Source organism: Malus sylvestris, chromosome 10, assembly GCF_916048215.2.
Source record: "Malus sylvestris chromosome 10, drMalSylv7.2, whole genome shotgun sequence".
In the NCBI taxonomy this organism is placed as follows: domain Eukaryota; kingdom Viridiplantae; phylum Streptophyta; class Magnoliopsida; order Rosales; family Rosaceae; genus Malus; species Malus sylvestris.
In genome coordinates this window covers 3946477-3968703 of record NC_062269.1, presented here as the reverse complement: position 1 = coordinate 3968703, position 22227 = coordinate 3946477, and the positions used below count along the sequence as shown (strand labels likewise).

At 40.3% G+C, this 22227-nt stretch overlaps 1 protein-coding gene, 2 long non-coding RNA genes and 1 pseudogene across 3 annotated transcripts; 2 read left to right on the top strand and 2 right to left on the bottom strand.

Annotated features, from left to right (window-relative positions):
* The first annotated feature begins 5635 nt into the window (after positions 1 to 5635).
* On the top strand, positions 5636 to 7826 carry LOC126587741 (uncharacterized). The gene is made up of 3 exons (XR_007611205.1): positions 5636 to 6139; positions 6757 to 6802; positions 7653 to 7826. It is a non-coding gene; the product is annotated as an uncharacterized LOC126587741 (long non-coding RNA).
* Positions 7827 to 11674: 3848 nt separating this feature from the next.
* Positions 11675 to 12336, top strand: LOC126587742 (uncharacterized). Its single transcript, XR_007611206.1, has 2 exons — positions 11675 to 11797; positions 11893 to 12336. It is a non-coding gene; the product is annotated as an uncharacterized LOC126587742 (long non-coding RNA).
* Positions 12337 to 12726: 390 nt separating this feature from the next.
* Positions 12727 to 13553, bottom strand: LOC126587737 (transcription initiation factor TFIID subunit 8-like; annotated as a pseudogene).
* A 2462-nt stretch (positions 13554 to 16015) lies between these two features.
* On the bottom strand, positions 16016 to 16598 carry LOC126587738 (uncharacterized). Its single transcript, XM_050252817.1, has one exon. The coding sequence runs from the start codon at positions 16568 to 16570 to the stop codon at positions 16016 to 16018; it is 555 nt and encodes a 184-aa protein (XP_050108774.1). The 5' UTR covers positions 16571 to 16598.
* Positions 16599 to 22227: the final 5629 nt, after the last annotated feature.

The following is a 22227-nucleotide window of genomic DNA, read 5'->3' as shown; positions in this document are numbered from 1 at the left end:
ACTCCTCTACCACGCATGGGAGAAATGTTGAGTTAGGGGACTTTCTAAAATATAATTTTTTTTTATGAATTCTTTGTAATCCTATGCTTTTTATAAATTCGTTATTAAGGTTTCTTTTTCTAATGGGTATGTGCTGGCAGAGTACTCACTTTGGCCCATTTGAGCTATACTATTTTTCCTTCTGTTTTATAGTTTAATTTCTTTCAGACAACTTTTGCTGATAAATTTAGAATTAGAAATATCATAATAAATTAAAATCTTTAAAAGTCTAAGAATATAATCTTAGAATGCCCTCCCTTATATGACATCATTTCATCGAATACATGCTATAATTAGAGTCGTTTATTCTTTTTTGTCACTATTTAAAAGTCATCTAATTTTCATTCAATTTAGTGATCATTTAGTCATCCATATATATATAAAAAAATTAAGAGTTCATCATAAGAATGCTACTATTATCATAATCAGTAATTTGTTTGACACATATAGGTGGCTATATATATGATCTCTAAATTGAACAAAATTTTCTTGAGATGAACTCTAAATGATGATAAAAAGCATGAATAGTTATGATTATGATATTTGTATAGTAAAATGATGTCAAGTTAAAGATGAATGAGAAGTGAGGAAAAATGACAGTTTACTCTCAATTACTATAATCTAGTGGACGAGGATTTGTAATCGGACGTAAGAAGCAGACATATTACACTAATCAATAACTCTTTTACATACAAAATTGTAGTTTAGACGAGGGCCTTCATTTTAAATCATGCACAGAGCCTTATATTACATTGGACTGGCCTGCAGGGAAGTTTCTAACATAAACTTAGCCGTCGCAGTTGTGTGCAAATTTAGTTCGAACATGGAACAAAACCATGGGGTTTAAGACTAAAGCATGAGTCTTGAGACATTGTGTGGCATTGTGTCCAAATCTTATGCACTTATTTTGTGTGTGGCTTCTCTATAGCCTGTATCATTAGTTGACGTGTGATAATAAACTTATCCTTTTTAACTTTGTTATTATAAATTTAATACGTGTCAATCAATGATAAATGTTACAGAGAAATCACACATAAAATGAGAGTATAAGATTTGATCTTGCATTGGTGGAGTGTTTTGCACAAAGAGATTGTCTCCGGTTTATGTTCGCTAGTTGGGAAAGTAGAGGGAAAATAAAAGGCTTGATTTAAAAAAAAAAAAAATGGATTTCACATGAATCAATTAAATTCTCCACCATCACCACCACTCTCCCTCTCCCAGCTCAAATACCTTGGAAAAAAAATTCAAAGTGCAAAATATAATTAATAGTAAGCTTGTGTAGATATTGTAATGTTTTAATGTCACAGTCCGTCCCTGATTTTAAGAGTTTTTAAAGTTTAATAAAGGATTTTACAAAAATGCCCTTTGACGTACGCGCATTATTCGAGGTTAGTCGTTGTGTCGTGCCATCTAAGATTTGTTTTCTTGTCATATCCTCGTAGTACTCGTCACTACGGAAGCGTGGACACAGACGGTTCATGATTTGGAGTTACGGTTAAAGTTTTACGGAACTCTAACCTGAGAAGTACTTTTACTTTGGTTAATATATACATATATATATATATATGTTTATACCATATTTAGGGCCTCGTATTTAGACCAAATTTCCTCTAAAGTGAGGATAGGCTCACGCTCCAGCTCATGCAACAACATAAGCTTGATTGAGCTCCGGCGAGGTCTCACGGACGACTACTGAACGGTTGCACGGCATCGGGTTCCACATCCCCCGCCGAGATCTCACCTTTCGCACGGAGCTCGCGCCCCCTACCACCTACTCCATGACGTCGAGTACTGGCAGCTCCATGTCCTGGGCTGCTGCTGAAACGAAGAAGCCGATGAGGGCTCATTTACGACGTCACCCACATGTGCGCCGCCCCCGTCGTCCTCAACATGCTCTTTAAACACCCGGCTCTCTCCTCGCAAATCCGAGGCAAAACCTGCAATGCCGAGGCCCGACCAATCGAGCCTCAAAAACCCAAGACTCTGACAGAGTCACAGTTTCAACATTGCCGCTGCTGTCGACGTAAAAACCAGTACCGTCCGCAGAACCCCTTTTCAGCAGTGGATCTGGGGCGACACCTACCCTGAGTCGGATTTCAGGTGGAGGTACCGAAAGCGGGGAGGGCGATTCCGGGTTTAAGCAGAGCAGGCCTCGTAAAGCTTTATCAATGCTTTTCTAAAATTTGGAGGAAGTGAGAGACTGAAAAGCAGATGGAGAAAGTGGATGAGATGATTGAGGGCTTCATGGAGGATGTTATCCTGCCAGAGAAAGTGGATGTAATAATTTCGGAGTAGAGAGATAAAAAACGACAAAGACAAAAGCAGCTTGATCTGTATCAAACTATAGAAGGCTGTTGAGATGGCATCATCGACATAGACAAAAAATATCGTGGTCAACGCTTGGTCTCTCTCCGTCTTCAGCTTTCCGCCATAGCCAAAAGCTGCAAGAAATACCAAATTTCCTCTAAAGTGAGGATAGGCTCACGCTCCAGCTCACGCAACAACATAAGCTTGATTGAGCTCCGGCGAGGTCTCACGGATGACTACTGAACAGTTGTACGGCATCGGGTTCCACATCCCCCGCCGAGATCTCACCTTTCGCACGAAGCTCGCGCCCCCTACCACCTACTCCATGACGTCGAGTACTGGCAGCTCCATGTCCTGGGCTGCTGCTGAAACGAAGAAGTCGATGAGGGCTCATTTACGACGTCACCCACATGTGCGCCGCCCCCGTCGTCCTCAACACGCTCTTTAAACACCCGGCTCTCTCCTCGCAAATCCGAGGCAAAACCTGCAATGCCGAGGCCCGACCAATCGAGCCTCAAAAACCCAAGACTCTGACAGAGTCACAGTTTCAACATTGCCGCTGCTGTCGACGTAAAAACCAGTACCGTCCGTAGAACCCCTTTTCAGCAGTGGATCTGGGGCGACACCTACCCTGAGTTGGATTTCAGGTGGAGGTACCGAAAGCGGGGAGGGCGATTCCGGGTTTAAGCAGAGCAGGCCTCGTAAAGCTTTATCAATGCTTTTCTGAAATTTGGAGGAAGTGAGAGACTGAAAAGCAGATGGAGAAAGTGGATGAGATGATTGAGGGCTCCATGGAGGATGTTATCCTGCCAGAGAAAGTGGATGTAATAATTTCGGAGTAGAGAGATAAAAGCAAATGGGTGGTGTCTGTCCAAGCAACTGTCATTCTAGAGAAAAGCAAGGAAAGCAATGACAATTAAAAGCTTAAAGTCAGATGGTCTTCAAAGACCATAGAACATGGGTAGACAGATATAATTGCGGAAGACCATGGATAATCGCAGGGGACTCGTGGACCATGCAGAAAGGACAAGCAGAAAGAAAAAGAAAAAGTAAAGCAAAAGCTTCTGCAGCCATCTACCATTCCACTACCCAATCTTCAATTGTGCATATACTATCCCACTATCCAACCATATGCCATACCCATCTACAGCAGTGTTTTTGAATGATGTAATTTATTTTTCTTATCTTTTGGAGATATCTGTATAAACCCCATCAGAGGGTAAAAAAAAAAAAAAAGGTAAGGCCCAAAATAAATGGGCTGGCATGTTGTGGAGGGCGAAGGCCCATAAGCCCAAAATTATCACCAACCAGGTGACCAAAAGTACGCCCAGTACTCTACAATTATTCGGAAACCTACCTCTATTATCACCAACCAAGTGATCAACAGTACGCCCAGTACTTCCAAAATTTTTCGGCAACCCGCCGCTATTATCACCAATCAGATGACCAAAAGTACGCCTAGTACTCCAAAAATTATTCGGCAACCTGTCGCTATTACCACCAACCAGGTGATGAAATGTACAACCCGTACTCTAATATCATTTGGCAACTAGCCATTCATGCCACCAACCAGGTGATGAAATGTACAACCCGTACTCTAATATCATTTGGCAACTAACTATTCATGCCACCAACCAGGTGATGAAATGTACAACCCGTACTCTCCTTCATGCCACCAACCAGGTGATCAAAAGTACGCCCAGTACTTCAAATCATACATGAGCATTACTCATGTCATTCATACATAAACATTCATGAGCATCACTCATGACAATCATACATTAACATTCATGAGCATCACTCATGACAACATACATGAGCATCACTCATGTCAATCAACATAAACATTCATGAGCATCACTCATGTCAAACAACTTCAAAAGATTCATTTACAGAGCTCTAGCTACAAAGCTTCACTTGCAAAGCTTCACCTACAAAGCTTCAGTGCAGGGTATACAAATACTGCCTCTAACCAACCGCCACTTCGGCCCATACATGGATTCAATTTGAAGTCTCCAGCCAACAGACTCTATTGACTGAAGACTTGGGGGACTACACTATACACCATATATTGGGCCTCATGAAAAATATACGCTATATATTGGGCCTCAACTGGGCCTCATGAAAAATATACACCATATATTGGGCCTCATGAAAAATACTCGGGGGACTTAGCCCATTACTTATGTATGGAGGAGCGAGCCCTTATTCTATAAAAGGGACTCCCTCACCATCATTAGAGAGTATTGCCGCCAGCTGAGCAACCGCCTCGCCGCGAGCATCAACTCTAGCACATTATTCATGTATTGAGGAGCGAGCCCTTATTCTATAAAAAGGACTCTCTCACCTTCGTTAGAGAGCATCGCCGTCAGCTAAGCAACCGCCTCACCACGAGCATCACTCATAACCCATTATTCATGTACTGAGGAACGATCCCTTATTTTATAAAAGGGACTCCCTCACCATCATTAGAGAGCATCAACTCTAGCCCATCATCTATGTATTGAGGAGTGAGCCCTTATTCTATAAAAGGGACTCCTTCACCTTCAAATGCCACAAGCCGAGCCAACCAAGGCAACATAAGCCACAAGCCGAGCAGTCTCGCAGCATGTGCTACTTCTGGTTGAGCATCATTTCAAATTGAGCACCGCCTTATATCGAACATCAGTTCAAGACAACATCTAGTTACTTCGGCCCACACATGGACTGAATTTCAAGTCTCCAGCCAAAAGACTCTCTTGACTGAAGATTTGGGGGACTACTGTTTATACCATATTTAGGGCCTCGTATAAATACTCGAGGGACTTAAATGTAATTATGTAATAAAGGAAGGGCAAATATGTAATTAGGGGATGAGCCCTTATTCTATAAAAGGGTCTCCTCACCCTCACAATCCCGAAGCCTCTCACCCCCTCTCAAAGCTCCTCACATCCCCTAAGCTCTCTCTCCATTTTCAACTCTCCCTCTTCAATAGAGAAATATAATACAATCAGTGTGGACGTAGCCCAAACCTTGGGGTGAACCACGATACATCTTGTGTCATTTACATTTTATGCAGATTCACGGTCGGATTTACGTTGTTCCAAGACCTCCGGTTTTGTGCATCAACAATATATATATATATATATATATATATATATATATATATATATTTGTGTGTTATTATTTTTATTAGTTGTTATTAGGAATGGTAAAAGAAAGAGGAAGGCATCAGGAGGAAAGGAAAACAGAGGAAATAGAGAAAAAGAGAGATTGGGCAAAGCTGCCCAATCGGAGAAGAAGAAGAAGAAGAAGAGGCCAAATGGGGAGAGGAGAGAAAGGGGCTAGACCAATCAGAAAGCAAGAAAGGAGGGAAAGGAGAAGGGAGAGAAGCGGGGGGAAAAAAAAGGAAGAAACGGGTTTTCCCCAACCTGTGTACCCGCGCACCCATATCTATTTTTCTGACGATTTTCATTGGATTTCTCACAAATTTGATCAAGGTACGACTCCCAATCAACACCTAGACCTTCCCTCTTCATGTTTCACCCCAAAAATCATAAAATTTGATGGTGGTTTGGTGAAGAACGCACCTGTGGGTGCCGCGACTTTCTTGTTCTAATTCCACCAAAACCCAAAACAATTTCTTCCAATAACCACCACCCATAGCATCCTCTTGAGGCCTAGAACAAATCCCAAGCATTAGTTGGGACGGCGGAGTTGATTTGAGGACGAATTGGAACTCACCAATTTCTAGAGTTCTTCACGGTTTTGGAAAAATTGGAGCTTTTCCAGGCCAAATTGGCCTTAGCCTCAGGTATAAAGTTTACTCTACTCATTGAGATCTTCATTTCTGTAAATTTTGGTAATTTTTGGAGATATTTGGATTTCCGGCAAGCCGGGGTGGCCGACCGCCACCCGCGGCGGCTCGTGCGGCGGCGCGTGGCCAGTGGCCCGCCAATATTATTCTTAGCATGTGTTTAATGTTCTAGGTTCAGTTTTGATAATTGATTGACGTAAATTGAGTAATTGAACCTAAGTTCGTTACGATTCGTGGTTAGGTGAAAATGTGAATTGACGATCCGACCGTTGGATCGTCATCAAACTTTGATACGTTGTAATACATAATATTTGAGGATTATAGGAACTTACAGATTGGGAATCCGATTTACGGATCTTCCGGAATTGGAATTGTAAGTTCATAAAATAGAATGGTAACCGTCACATGGTTTTGACAATTGACGGAGATCCGACCGTTGGATGGTAAGGAAATTTTAGGATGTTGTTATAGAGATATATTGTGAACCTCTGGAAGTTATGGATTGGAAATCTGAGTTGCAAATCTTCCGGATCGAACTACGTAGTGACATGTTTTATATAAGTTATATATTCTATCGATATGATTTCTGATGTTTGATTTGATGATTGTTCTAGGCGCGCCTTGATGTGTTGTGCTAGAGAGTTGTAGGGCGAACTCCAGGTGAGTGAGCAGTTATTTTCTGTTTATACCTATATACTACTGATCTTTCCCAGAAATTGAATTTAAATGAAAGTACGTTTTAAAATGCCATGCATGCATAATATATGAAATATATGAATTAGTATTTGATGCATATATGTGAAATGGTGCTGTGGATGCACATGTGAGTATCAGGTGAGTTTTATGTTGTATATATGATTTATTGTTTGATATGAATTGTGTTGAGAGCTCATAACTTGCACCATTGGTGTTAGTGCTTATATTATTCACCCCGCACCACACGCTCACCTTGGATCCAAGTAGGTGCATGTAGTACAGATCACTAGAGGTGGTTCCGACATGTCGTACAGACCATTAGAGGTGGTTCCAACTTGCAGGTGATTTTAGATTATTATACAGCTGTTAATGAGAGAAGCACTATGGTGACTCCGATTTATGTGCAGAGTAGTGCCGTACAGTGTATTCTTACACCATTCTTGTCGTACAGACTACTTCAGGTAGTTCCGATTTATGTGCAGAGTAGTGTCGTACAGGTCACAATGGTGACTCCGGTTGGGTTGAATATTGAGCTATAGAATTAACCGTACAGGACAGCCCGGTTGATTCATTATTTCACCTGTTATATTGATGCATCCTTATCATGTTTTGAGGCATAGCATGGCATATTTCTTGAAAAGTGTTAAAGACTTGTGATTGGGGTTATTTGCTGTTATATATGGTTATATATATATACTATTTTTCTGGGAAAGTATACGGGTTTTACAGCGAGGGGTTAGTGTTTTGATAATGAGATGATTTTCGAAAAACTTTGTTTTACTGATCCACTCAACTTTGTTTTGCGCCCCTCAAGGTTCAAGATAGCAGAGCTTTGGTGGCCACGAGGAATCCAACGGTGTTCTGACAGAATTCACAAAAGTAGGACTCACCCTCGGGTGTTACATCTTAGTAATTGTATCTTTAAAGCTTCCGAACTGTGTAAATGGCTACGTCACTCTCATGTGACGGCCAGCATGCCCTCCTTCAGGACGGGGTGTGTCATTTAAACTTAAGATATAATTAACCGTAAATTTTTCATTTGAAAAATGCTAAATAGACTTGTACTAAGTTTTGTTATTTTCTTTAATTTTTATAAATCTTATGCGTCACCTAAGTTGAAATTGTACAAGGGGCAACAAGAAGTTTTGAATATGTGTGAAAACTTGTAAAGATATTGGAATTAAAATTAAGGAAAACGATGCGAACCATTCAAAGTAGCTATCGCGAATTTAAAACACTAGGCATTGCTGATGTTAGGCATTTTGGTTGTCAATGTGTTGGCTCGATCTATATACTCAATCCACTCGTAAACTGAATTGTAGCACATCATGATCCAATTAGCGCAATTTTGCTTGCTTTTTGTGATGCCGTGTTTGAGGAGTCGTTTTTACCATTTTTCATGTAGGGTCTATTTTTTTATTTTTTTAAGAAGAATGTAGAGTCTTTTTTATTTTAACAAAAGATATTATCTACACTAAGGAGATAGAGTGTGCTTAGCCTTTTTAACTCAATAGATGGGCCTGGAGAGGAACCCATTAAAGGATGGGAAGATTGAAGACATTGTATCTACAAGTCAGCCCAGATATCCAAATGATAGAACATCACCATAAGAACAAAAAACGACCGCTATCAACGATAGCTTATAGCCCTGGAATGTCTACTATTAAGAAGAGACACGCACATAACTTAAAGTACTTTCCGACCACTCAAGCAACTGGCAGACTTGACAACTTTCTGCCATGGAACTCCAAAGACAATTTTATCCAAACATCAACTCCTAGCCACGTGTTGCTTATCGATGAAAAAAAAGGTCCATGAAGAGACATAAATGTTGCCAGGCCTAGCACTCGGGTAAAGTAGCTTCATGCAGCGAGTCATCTATACAACGTCACCTAAAGTCAGTGTGATGAATTTATGATTCCTAGTTGTTCTCAAAATGCATGAATGTCGAGTATAATAAATACTCTGAAATTTAATGAAAAATTACAATTATAATACAAATATAGACAGTTTTTACATTAACTTGTCTAAAGGAATTTGTTTGTACCATACTTCACCAACTCTGAAACTACTGAGTACCTGTCAACTTTATACTTTCGAAGACCTACTAAAGGGTTCTTGATGAAGCACTCTTGCCGAAGCACATAAGTTCTCCAATCAAGGGACCAATCAAGACATGAATAAAGCTCTTAGAGTTTACATCGATCGTGGACAGAAGCAGGGGACTCTCCTCATCTATAAAAAAAAAAAAAGATCATTTCTCCCACAATTAAGGACTAGATAACCAGAACAAACTCACGAAAATTACAACCTAAATATTTTAGGTTGTTCCAAAGTAACCTTGCACGACGACCATCCACTGTTGCTTATATTTTTTGTACATCCATCCCCATATCATAATAGACACACTCGTTACCGACTAGTTCTTAGGTCGGTCAAGAGGAAAAAGACGAAATGGAAAAAGTAAAGTGTGGCATGCCTAAGCCTTGTTCTTAATTCTTATCACACCCATCACACAGATGATCCTTGGTCCATCCCCAAAGAAAACTTGTGTGGTTTTAATTAGGCAGATTTTTTTATTTTTTTAATGTTTGCACAAAATCATCCTGGCTTCAGAAATCAGGCCTACTAGTTTTAAGATAATCTTAGACGGTGTATCGTGTAGAGTTTGATGGTATTTTTTTTATTTTATAGAATTATGAATATTTGAATTTTGAGGGAGTTTATTTTACTTTAATAGATTCATGTGGATTTTAATTGAATTCTATTTGAATTATAATGGAGTTTGTGAGATTTTTATAAAAAAAATCCAGTAAAAATTTGTGGATTGTCATGGACATACTAACGACTAATTTATTAATAGGCATTGTTATTTTCAAATTTTCATTATTTAATATGGTGACTATTTGATGCAGTAGAGAACCAAGGGAGTCTCAAGGAGACGGAGGATAGAAACCTAGGAATCACTCAACCAGGGACAACAGATTTGCTCGATGTCGCTACAGGGATAGAACCTGGGAATCACTCAACCAGGAGCAACATAATCACTCACATTGATAATCGTGGATTCACTCAACACAACCAAGTCTAACACTTGGTTTGCGAAGGAGAAAACTCACTCTCTTCTTGGATTAACTATAATTCACTCAATTGACTTCTTAATCTTACATATGGAGCCCTTTAAATAGGAGGGTACCTTACATTGGTACGATAGACAATTAATAACACATTATAGTTACAATGCAAACTAATAAAAATAGATAAAAGCATGGCTTTTATAGATAAGAAGCCACCAACATCCATATTTAATATAGGGACCATACTTATTGTAGTGCCTACATCATACTCCTCTTCTCCAAAAAAAAACTCATCCTCAAGTTACATTGGTCTTTCCTTGATCTTTCGGATGTTTGACCAACATGTTCCACAATAACCAGTTTAGCACCAAAATTTACCAATTCCATGAGCAAATCCATTTAGTAGAATATTCCAAGTATTTTTTGCTTTCCAAAATTTTCTCTAGTTCTGTGCACCCCTTCACCATTTCATGATAGCAACAATTTCTTTTGAAAAATGCACATCAACCTTCCAGATTTCCTTTTGATATTGATGACTTGGAAAAATACTTTGTTCCAAATGTATTGTCCTACTGTGGAAAGCAGTAAAGGCTTCCCAAATGTAGTCACATATATAATGCGTATCAAGGTCAAATATTACCTCTTTATGATAATGCACGCACTGTTCTTTCACAAACGAACTCATTCCTTTGTCACCATAACAGTATTCATAAAAAATTGGGGCAGGATTGGCATCGACTTCAAGTTGCAAACAACATTGGTGATTAACCACCTTAAACATAGCCTTGTAATCTTCACTTTGTTCGCCATAAATTAGTAGAGAACACCCATCGAAAAAGTTCTCTTTGAGGTTGTCATCATCATCGACATACTCATCGTAAATTGGTGGAGAATTCCAATCTACGAAATTGATTTCTTCAATAGGGCTATCTTCAAACGAATTGTAAATCACAGCCATGATCTTCAACCGCAGTGGAAAACCTGCTCCGATGACGAGGAATGATAACTTGGGAATCGCTCAATTAGAGGGGACAGAATCACTCACGCCTCTATGAGGATAGAACATGCGAATCACTCAACCAGGGGCAACAGAATCACTCACGTCACTAATCGTGGAATCGCTCAACATGACCAAGCCTCACACTTGATTTTAAGAAGGAGAAAATTCTCTTTTCTTAGATTGATTATAATTCACTAAATTGACTTCTTAATCATACATATTGGTAGGATAGACAATTAATAACACATTATAGTTACAATGCAAACTAATTAAAATAGATAAAAGCATGGCTTTGATATATGAGAAGCCACCAACATCCATATTTAATTTAGGGACCATACTTATTGTGGTGCCTACATCAATATTACCATGACAAAGTGGTCATATGAGGTGGTGGTGACAATGATGCTGGTACAAGTGCCACCTAGTGATTGTCGACAGGATAATGATAGTATAGGTGTTGTCTTAAGTGGTGAAATAGTAGTAGTAGCGGTGGTGATTGTGGTGGCCACATGGTGTTTAGGTGGCAGAGAAAAGCAAAAGAAAAGAGATTCACAACAATGAGGTATATATAGTGGTGCAAGGTTACTTATTGGACAAAGTTTAGTCTCTCTCATCCTCTTTTTGATGATGTTGGCAATCTCAAACCTAGACCACCAACCACCTCTAGCCGTTGTGACTCGCTCATCCATCACCAGTCGTCGCTACTCACTCATCCACCACTAGCCAGCACAAGTTCATCCACTCCCTTAAACACGATCGACCACCACCTTCGAACCTTGAACCCTATATATTTCTCCTCTTTGGTGTCATTTCCCACCACCAACTCCTCTATCATCTCACCGTTAACCACATATGTGAGCTCTCTCTTTGGTGTTCAAGGTAAGATATTGCATAATACTAAGATTAAGTATTCTAGTGATCTTTTGATTTTAATGTTGGAATTTGTAAAATCGAATTGGGGAATTTGATTGAAGGGCCAAGGACACCACCTGCTTCAGACGAGAATTGACGCTGAATTTGGAGAAATGGCTAGCGTCTTGGGGCAGTGGATTGCAACGGTTGTTGGGGGTTGAAGGCAAAAATCAACCCAAAACAACCGAATACAGAAATCTTGTTTTTCGGTTTTCCCAATTTTCGATGGTAAACCAAAAAAAAAATAGTTTGGTTCAGTTATTTTGATCATTTACCAATATTATCAGTTTAGTTTTTAGGATGAGATTTTCAATTCGGTTTTTGGGATGAGGTTTTCGGTTCAGTTACCGAACTGAAACCAACCGTACTCCTGCCTATTAGGTTGAGGCCATGCACACCGCAATCTACTTGATTAACTGTCTCCAATCAAAGTTTTTAGGTTATTTCTCTTATATAAAAAATTGTTTCATAAAGAACTTGATTATTCATTTTTAAAAGCGGTCGGATGTACTTGTTTTCCTTATCTTTGTCCTTATAATAATAATAGTATATATATGCCCACACATAAAGTGTGAAAATTTTTACTTTTGTTTTTAAAACTGAAGGAGAGAGGAAGAGAATGAGAAAGAATGTGGGAGTGGGGAGAAAGGGAGACAGGTTTGGTTTTTTTTTTTTTTTTTTTTAGTGTAAATCTCAATTTATTACCCTAAAGTTTCGTGGATTTCAACATTTAGTACATAAAGTTTTTTTATCCTTGAGTCATACCTAAAGTGTTAATTTTGGAACAGTCTCATACATCCGTTAGTCTGGCTGTTAAGTCTTCCGTTAACTGATGACATGACACCTATGTGGATAATAACTGGATGCCACATGTGTTCATGATTAAAAATTAAACCAAAAAAAAAAACCAAAATTTCATAATTCAAACATGCCTTCCCATTCCTCCTCTTCCCAACCGCCTTACCATTCATCCCGCAACTCTCTCCCCATTCCTCCTCTTCCCAACTGCCTTTCCCATGTTAGGAAATGTCGGCAGCCATCTCAGCACATGCAAGCCCCTCCAGGAATCCAATTCCAGCAGAATGGAACCTCATTTCCCCTTTTCTCCACGCCCAATTTCTCCACCCGCAGAATCAAACTGGCGAAGGGGGTTTCCTGATTCCACCTCACGAACACTGCGAGATCGCTCAAAACGCTCGAACCCAATACACCGTTTTCGTGGAGGGCAGAGGCGCCTATGAATCCCTGCACCGACTGCAAGTCATGAAAGGCATTGGCAAAGTCGAAGAAGTTCGTGTTGGTGCGCTTGGCCATGGCGGCGTAGGAGGCCGAGGCGGAGGCAATGGCACCAATGTACTTGACGACGATGTGGGTTAGGGTTTCAAGGGTGGAGGGCTTCATGGATTTGAATCCGACTAATTGGGTGATCTGAGACTGGCTATGGCAAATTAGAACTCTGGTAGGGTTGGGTTTTGGATTGGAGGTGCTGGCCTTTGTTTAAGTTTTGGGATTTTGCATCGTGATTTGGATTTTTGGGACATGGTGGTGGTGGCGTTGGCGGATTGGAAGAAGATTTGGTGTTGCAGAGGAGGAATGGAAAGGTTGTTTTGAATTTTGAAATTTTGGGTTTTTTTATTTTTTTTTTTATTTTTTATTTTTTGAATTTTTAATTTTCATGTGGACCCCTTAATGACATGTGGCGCTCAGTCATTGTCCACATGGACACCACGTCATCAGTTAACAGAAGACTTAACATCCAGATTAACGGATGTATGAGATTGTCCTAAAATTAACACTTCACATGACTCTGGGACAAAAAAAACTTCATGTACTAAATGTTAAAAACCACGAAACTTAAGGATAGTAAACTGATATTTACCCTTTTTTTTAATTAAAGATGATAAAATCACCTGTAGATGAGGTTTTAAAAAAAAATTAAAATTTTGTTTTGTGAATTTACGTTATTGTCGTTAACTTTTTTGTTGTGATATATGACAAAAATGTATTTTCACTTTCTTTTGGTTGACAAAGAGATTTCATTAATATTTAATTTAGATATCTAGTTTAGACAAGTGACCATTTACCATAGTGCTGGAAACGAGTTAAGCCCTTACATGTCGTCATGGGTTCGAATCTCGTCGTTAACTAATCTAACATCTAATAACAAAATTTACCGTTTGGAAAAAAAAAAAAAAAAAAAAAACCTAGTTTGGTTAACAATAATAAGCTTCATTTTCGTTCTCCATTACTGGTTTATTGCCCCGACCCCTCCAGAAAGGTTATGACATTGTCTGAGACCCAGCCGCACACTAGTGCTATTGGATCTCGATGGTTTCATTCATGTTTTAAGCCAAGATTTTGGTATCAAGGATCTGCAGGGATCCTTGAGTTATATTTTAGGCTTACAATCTCTGCCTTGATGGCTTGCTTATCTCTCAGACTAAGTATGCTTTGGACCTCTGCTTAAACGTGCTCAAATGCTTTGGACCTCTCCTTAAATGTGCCCAAACCATGAGCTCTCCTAGCACGTCTCTGTTAGTGTAAACAAAAGATTTAATATAACCACCAAGAACACAAGGATTGATCAAGTAAATCACAGATTTTGAACTATATAAACAATAACCAAATAAAGCACAAAACATGTTGATCGATGCATACCTGCAGACATGTTTGTAGATGTAGAAGCCATGTAAATTCTGCACATAATCTTCTCCTCTCTGCAAAGCACAATACTCTCCAACTTATAGGCAATTGGAACAAGAGGAGCGCTACCTTTGTGAGAGCAGGGATTGTGATTTTATACTACAAGTTCCGGACCACCTCAATTTATGCTTCTAAAATTGGCTATTCTTAAAAATTTCCAAACATATTGAGACTTCTTCATGCTAATCCCCAACAACTTAACCGTGTGATTCACACTCATATTCCAACAGTCTCACCTCATGGCTCTCAAACGCATTTTGGGTTACATCAAAGGTACACTTGATCATGGCCTCCTTCGTCCGCAACTGTCTACTCATACCATTTGTGCCTTCTTTGATCCGGACTGTGCCGACTTCCTCTACGCTTGTCATTCAACAAGAGGCTATCTTATTTATTTTCGCAATTTTCCCAATAAGCTAATCTCTTGGTGCTCCCAAAAGCAGCCAAAAATGTTTCATTCAAGCGTGGAATCTGAATATAGAGTACTTGCTAATACCTGCACTAAAACAACTTGGATTTCCTATCTGTTTTATGAGTCGTGTGAACCTGTTCGTTTTCTCCTTTACTCCGACAACCTAAGCACTACTTATATGGTGGCTAACCCATGAAAGAGCCGCTTTGAGGAGTCCTCATGTTCGATTTATTCCCTCAGTTGATCAGTGCAGACCTGCTCTCAAAAGGTCTTCTCTTTCTCCACACCATCCGCAGCTCAAGACCAGACATTGCGCGGCGTATCAGCTCACCATCTCAGTCCAACTTTATTATGGACTCTTCTATTGATAAGGGCAAGAACTAATTTTGATATCATGAATAACTTTAGCTAAATACAAACGTGTGAATTATCAGCCTGACAATCTGTATAAATATCTTTACAATGATAATGGAAATCATCAGGTTCTTCCAACCTGATAAGCGATTTGGTAAACCACGTTCATGTTCCACATCAACGAAAGAGATCTGGATAGAATGCAATAACAGCGACAAGATTGATGCACAGTAGTAAACTTTAGGACGACATTAATGAATCTTCAAGTTCAGCGACCAAAATTATGAGGGATCCTAATTTCTGTCAAATATTGAAAGAGAAAGATCACTGGTCATTTTCTAACCACATCAATATTGTCCTGAAACTTGTATCTTGCCACCAGCATAGAATGGCATGTCTGAGGCGATCTCGATAATGTTGATGAAGGGTCATGTTAAGCCTAAAAAGTTTGTCAATTTCATGGTCGTCAAGATACATAACTCACTCTAGTAAGTGTTTAAATAACCTTCTTTTGTTCAAAAACAAAATAACCTTCTTCTTTCGTTCATTTATTTTGTCTAGTAAGTGTTTAAATAACCTTCTTCTTTTGTTCAAAAACAAAATAACCTTCTTCTTTCATTCATTTATTTTGTTGTAGTAATCATAGATACATTATTTGATACGTAAGATACGTTCTAAATTTTAACACAATATTCATGTATCTATTCCTAGATGTTTCATAACTGAGAAGTAACAAGTAATGCAACATCTCTAAATAATATGGTCAAAAAATGTTTTGCAGATAATAAATTAGGAAGCTGAACTCTATCAAAGGTCAACGCTCTTTCGCAACCCACAAATTCATCTTGGACCTGTGTGAGGACTTCAGAGCTTGATTTGTCACCGTCATTGACTCCTTGTATTGTGAAAACAAAACCCCCTAACGCAAAATCATATGAACTTACACACTGTTTTATAGCTTTGGTGCCTTTAACACTGTTGGTGGTGTTGAGCATACTTTCAAAGAAAGCTTTGCTTTGTCCAGCATTTGCTAGTGCTAATTTAAGAATGGCTATGTCAAGATCTTTGAGATTAGAAGCTAATCGAACTGGAGTATCTCGCCAAAGAGCCCTTATGCATTGCTTATAGTCTCGTCCTAATTTGTCTCGGGCTTGCTTGCAAACACCTCTGACTATTGGAGAAGCTCTTGCATTTGCAAATGGCGCTGGAGATGAGGAGAGACATAAAAGCAAGGAAGCAAGAAACACTACGTAACGGATTCGGGAGTCCATATGATTTTGTATCGATGCTATAGTAAAAACAATATATTTGGTGGAGTCAAGCAATGAATGAATGGAGTATCATATATGTAAGCTACCCATGAAGGGTATAGGTCTAAATTTAGGAGCGTAGAAGGTGGAGAACCAGTGTTGTGTTTAAATACTATCACTTTAATTGGTATTTAGATTCAATGTAGTCTGAGTCGTTACTTCAGTCAAATTTGATTAACCTACATCACATATTAATAGTGGTGCAGTTTGTTTCAAGTCGATTGCTTTGCTGTTAATGAGACGTTAGAACAAGTTTTCATGCCAATTGCAGTTTGTTTAACTTGTAGCAATCAAAACGTTTGGCGTTTGAACAATTGCTTCATGAATATTACTTTATTTCCCGCGTACCCTATAACATCTTTAATATCATAACGTTGTTCTTTTTTTCTTAGGCTACGTATACGTTTGGTAAGCAAACATATGAATTGATGGCAGATGATTTCTCATTCCTTTTCTTAGGGGATGAGAAATGGAAATTTTCTTTCCTATGTTTGGCAGTGAGAGGGAAGAAACAAGGAAATACCCTTTTTTATATATTAGGTATTAATTTTTACTTATTAATGAGGGTAGGTTTGTCATAGAAGAAAGTAAGTAATGCTTAAGTTGGTTTCCCATGAGATGGAAATTATTCAGGTAAGGGGTTCCAGGCAGTCAGGAACTGACTGCCTGGAACCCCTTACCTGATTACTTACCTGACATTGCTCTCGAGTACTCATCTTCAACATCTTATGCTTCCAGGGAAGATACCGCATCTGCTTGAGGAACAGAAAGGGCAAGTGAGAAGGATACAAGGAAGCATGTGGAGACAAGCGTAACAGCACACGTGCCGATACATCCACTACTCTGTCAAAAGCAAAAGTATCCCATATCAGCAGGGTCGAACGTACTCTAGATTTGATGGACTTGTTTTGACCTTCAAATTCTTGAGTCGGCCAAGAGTAGCAAAAGAGGTATTAGGAGAGTCCAAGGGCTTTGCCCCACACCAAAAGGAATCTTGGTGGTGGAATGAGGAGGTACAAACAAAGGTGAAGGCTAAGAAGGAATGTTGTAAAGCCTTATACAAGGATAGGACTGATGAAAATGGTGAAAGGTATAGAAAAGCGAAGCAAGAGGCGAAGAAAGCTGTGAGAGAAGCTAAGTTAGCGGCTTACGACGATATGTATAAACGACTAGATACCAAAGAAGGAGAGTTGGATATCTATAAACTAGCTAGAGCAAGGGAAAAGAAGACAAGGGACCTAAACCAAGTGAGGTGCATCAAGGATGAGGATGGAAAGGTTCTTGCTACAGAGAACGCGGTTAAAGACAGATGGAGAGGTTATTTTCATAATCTTTTCAATGAAGGACATGAAAGGAGTGCTTCTTTAGGGGAGTTGAGTAACTCAGAAGAGTGTAGAAACTACTCTTTTTATCGTCAAATCCGGAAGGAAGAAGTGGTTGTAGCTTTGAAGAAGATGAAGCATAGAAAAGCAATAGGCCCAGACGATATACCAATCGAAGTGTGGAAAGTTTTGGGAGAGACAGGTATAACATGGCTCACTGACCTTTTCAATAGGATTTTGAAAACAAAGAAGATGCCAAATGAGTGGCGAACGAGCACTTTGGTGCCTATCTACAAGAATAAGGGCGACGTACAAAATTGCATGAACTATAGGGGTATTAAGCTAATGAGTCATACAATGAAGCTCTGGGAGAGAGTCATTGAGCATAGATTGAGGCAAGAGACACGGGTTTCGGACAACCAATTCGGGTTCATGCCAGGGCGCTCAACCATGGAGGCAATCTATCTCTTACGAAGATTGATGGAAAGATATAGAGATGGGAAAAAGGATTTACACATGGTCTTTATAGATTTGGAGAAAGCGTATGATAGGGTCCCAAGAGACATTCTTTGGAAGATTTTAGAGAAGAAAGGAGTACGAGTAGCATATATCCAAGCTATAAAGGATATGTATGAAGGAGCAAAGACTACCGTAAGAACTCATGAAGGACAAACTGAAAGCTTTCCCATAACTGTAGGATTACATCAAGGCTCATCCTTAAGTCCTTACCTTTTTGCGTTGGTAATGGATGAGTTAACAGGACATATTCAAGATGATATTCCTTGGTGTATGCTTTTCGCAGACGATATAGTGTTGATAGATGAAACTCAGGAAGGGGTAAATGCAAAGCTTAACCTTTGGAGAGAAGAGTTGGAATCTAAAGGTCTTCGCCTAAGCCGATCAAAGACAGAATATATGGAGTGCAAGTTCAGTGCAAATAGAGGTCAAAACGAGTTAGGGGTGAGGATCGGAGATCAAGAAATACCAAAGAGCGACCGTTTTCGTTACCTAGGATCTATCTTGCAAAAGAACGGAGAATTAGATGGAGATCTCAACCATAGAATACAAGCTGGATGGATGAAGTGGAAGAGTGCATCCGGCGTGTTGTGTGACCGCCGTATGCCACTGAAGCTCAAGGGAAAATTTTATAGGATGGCAATAAGGCCGGCGATGCTGTATGACACAGAATGTTGGGCGGTGAAGCATCAACACGTACACAAAATGGGTGTAGCGGAGATGAGGATGCTTCGTTGGATGTGTGGGCACACGAGAAAGGATAAGATCAGGAATGAGGATATCCGGGGTAAAGTAGGAGTAGCCGAAATTGAAGGAAAGATGAGAGAAAATCGGTTACGGTGGTTTGGACATGTGCAAAGAAGGCCTACTGACGCTCCGATTAGAAGATGCGACTATGGGACAGAGGTTCAGGGCCGAAAGGGTAGAGGAAGACCTAGGAAAACTTTGGAAGAGACTCTAAGAAAAGACTTAGAGTACTTGGATCTAACGAAGGACATGACACAGGACCGAGCACAATGGCGTTCTAAGATTCATATAGCCGATCCCACTCAGTGACTTGGATTTTCCAAGTCTCCAACCGAGAAATTTTCCTCACCCAGGAAATTAAGAGAACACTACCTCAACCTACATGTTCCACTCACAAAGCTTCAACAAAAGAAAATTCAAAGAACTTAGCGAAGAAGGCTTTGGTGTATTTAACACAATACGTTGAAATGAAGGAAAGCTTATTTATTGATATCCCCGATAAGTTACAAATATGTACATATAGTTGAGTCAAAATAAACAAACAAGAGGGAGCCTTCACAAAGGTTGCTTAGGAGAAGTCTCAGCAGTCGGTAGAGCCCTAGAAAGAGAAGGCACCGAAGGGGGATCATTCGGAGCCTCAGTACTGGACAAAACCCTAGAAGGAGGAGGCATCAGAGGTTGATCATTTGGAGCTCCATTATGCGGTACAGCCCCAGAAGACGAAGGCAATAAATGCCTTTGGAACAAACCCACAAATCTCTGATGATCAAGTAAAACCTGACCATCAGATTCCTTCATCTGGTCAAGCTTCCTCTTCATGTTTGTAGCATAGTCATGTGCGAGCCGGTGCAACTGTTTATTCTCATGCTTGAGCCCTCTAATCTCCTGTTTGAGACTCATCACTTCAGCCGCCAATGATTCAACTTGGCGGGTTCGAGCAAATAGGCGTTGGGCCATATTAGACACAGAACCTGCACACTGAACACTAAGAGCCAGAGAATCCTTAACAGCCAACTCATCAGACCGTTTAGAAAGTAGTCTGTTATCTTTGGGAGTGAGAAGGTTCCTGGCCACTACCGCAGCGGTCATATCATTCTTCATCACGGAATCCCCAACGGTAAGAGGACCAGTAGGGGAGACGAAGGATGGGCGTCATATGTTGTCTGGAGAAGGTGGGGCTGCCTCTTCAACAAGGTTCAAGTCAAAACGACGGTCGGAGGGGCCAGACATTTTTAAAGGTGTTGAAGAGAGAAGAGGTCGGACAAATCAAGATCTTAGAAGTGCAAGAATGGAGCTTCTACTGGTGGATATTCAAGTGTGCTTTGGAACTTAATGTCAGCCCCTATAAAAATCTACACTCGACGAAGCTTCAGAAATCGAAGAGGCGCCTGCTCAGAAATCGAAGAGGCGTTTGCTTTCTCAAAAGCTGGGCTGCTCAGAGACCACGAGGGTCGGTCTCATAAATCGAAGAGGCGTTTGCTTTCTCAAAAGCTGGGCTGCTCAAAGATCACGAAGGGCGATCTCAGAAATCGAAGAGGCTTGCTTTCTCAAAAGCTGGGCTACTCAGAGACCACGAGGGCCGATCTCAGAAATCGAAGAGGCACCTACTTTTCCAGCCTTGTCAGCACCTGTCACACGCACACTCAGCTTTGCGGAAATTATGGGCATTTTGTCGAAGATTTCTGGCGAAGTAGAAAGCACATGAATCGTACTGTTCAATCACCCACTTCCCACACGCAACAGGAACTCATGGGTACCACAGATAACTTTGCCAAAGTTCTCTGACAAAGTTGAGACACGTGAAGCTTGCAGCTCTCGCTACATCGCTCTGACCAAGAAGGGTAAAAGAATTGCAAAGAAACAACACTAACAAAGTTTAGACACATAAATTTTGAAGGTTTAGCTACCATATTATTACCCACAAGGGTAAAGGAACAGTACCACTGCTGGATAATTGGAAAGTCCCGGTGTGTCAACCTCTGTGCTTCGTGGCAAGGTAGACTAGCAAACATGCCCAACCTTTTGCTCACATTCGAGAAAACACTCCTAACAGGATTGCTCCAAAATCGAAGAGGCACCGCCCTCCGAATCTCGAGAGCCAGACTCCCAACATGACTACTTTCTCAAAAATCGAAGAGAGGGTAAAGGAACAGTACCACTGCTGGATAATTGGAAAGTCCCTGTGTGTCAACCTTTGTGCTTCGTGGCAAGGTAGACTAGCAAACATGCCCAACCTTTACTCACATTCGAGAAAACACTCCCAACAAGATTGCTTGCTCCAAAATTGAAGAGGCACCGCCCTCCGAATCTCGAGAGCCAAACTCCCAACATGATTACTTTCTCAAAAATCGAAGAGAGGGTAAAGGAACAGTATCACTGCTGGATAATTGGAAAGTTCCTGTGTGTCAACCTCTGTGCTTCGTGGCAAGGTAGACTAGCAAACATGCCCAACCTTTACTCACATTCGAGAAAACACTCCCAACAAGATTGCTTGCTCCAAAATCGAAGAGGCACCGCCCTCCGAATCTCGAGAGCCAGACTCCCAACATGATTACTTTCTCAAAAATCGAAGAGACACCGCTCTCTGATCCTCGAGAGCCAGACCCCCAGCAGGATTGCTTTCTTAAAAAACGAAGAGGCATCGTTCTCCGAATCTCGAGAGCCGGATCCCCGACAGGATTGCTTGTTCGAAAACCGAAGAGGCACCACTTTCCCAACTTCAAGAGCTGGATCTCCTTGGATAAAGCTTGTCTGTAATCTTCACACGCAACATCAGCTTTCCAGATACCACAGACCACTTTTTCAAAGTGCTCTGACAGAGTTAAAACATGTGAAGCTGGCAGCAGGGTAAAGGAATAACATTATTACTTGATGTTAGGGAGACTCCTATATATGTCGACCTCCATCCCTAACGGACAGGCAGACCTGCAAAAATGCTCAACCCTTTCTCTTATCTGAGAGGGCACTCCCAACGAAGCCTTTCGAAATATTCAGCTTTCTTTCCCCCCGATAATACCTCTGTAAACAAGCTAT

What these genes read in the sequence shown, in the direction of transcription:
- LOC126587738 (XM_050252817.1), bottom strand. Translation starts at nt 16,570, where the DNA reads ATGGACTCCCGAATCCGTTACGTAGTGTTTCTTGCTTCCTTGCTTTTA.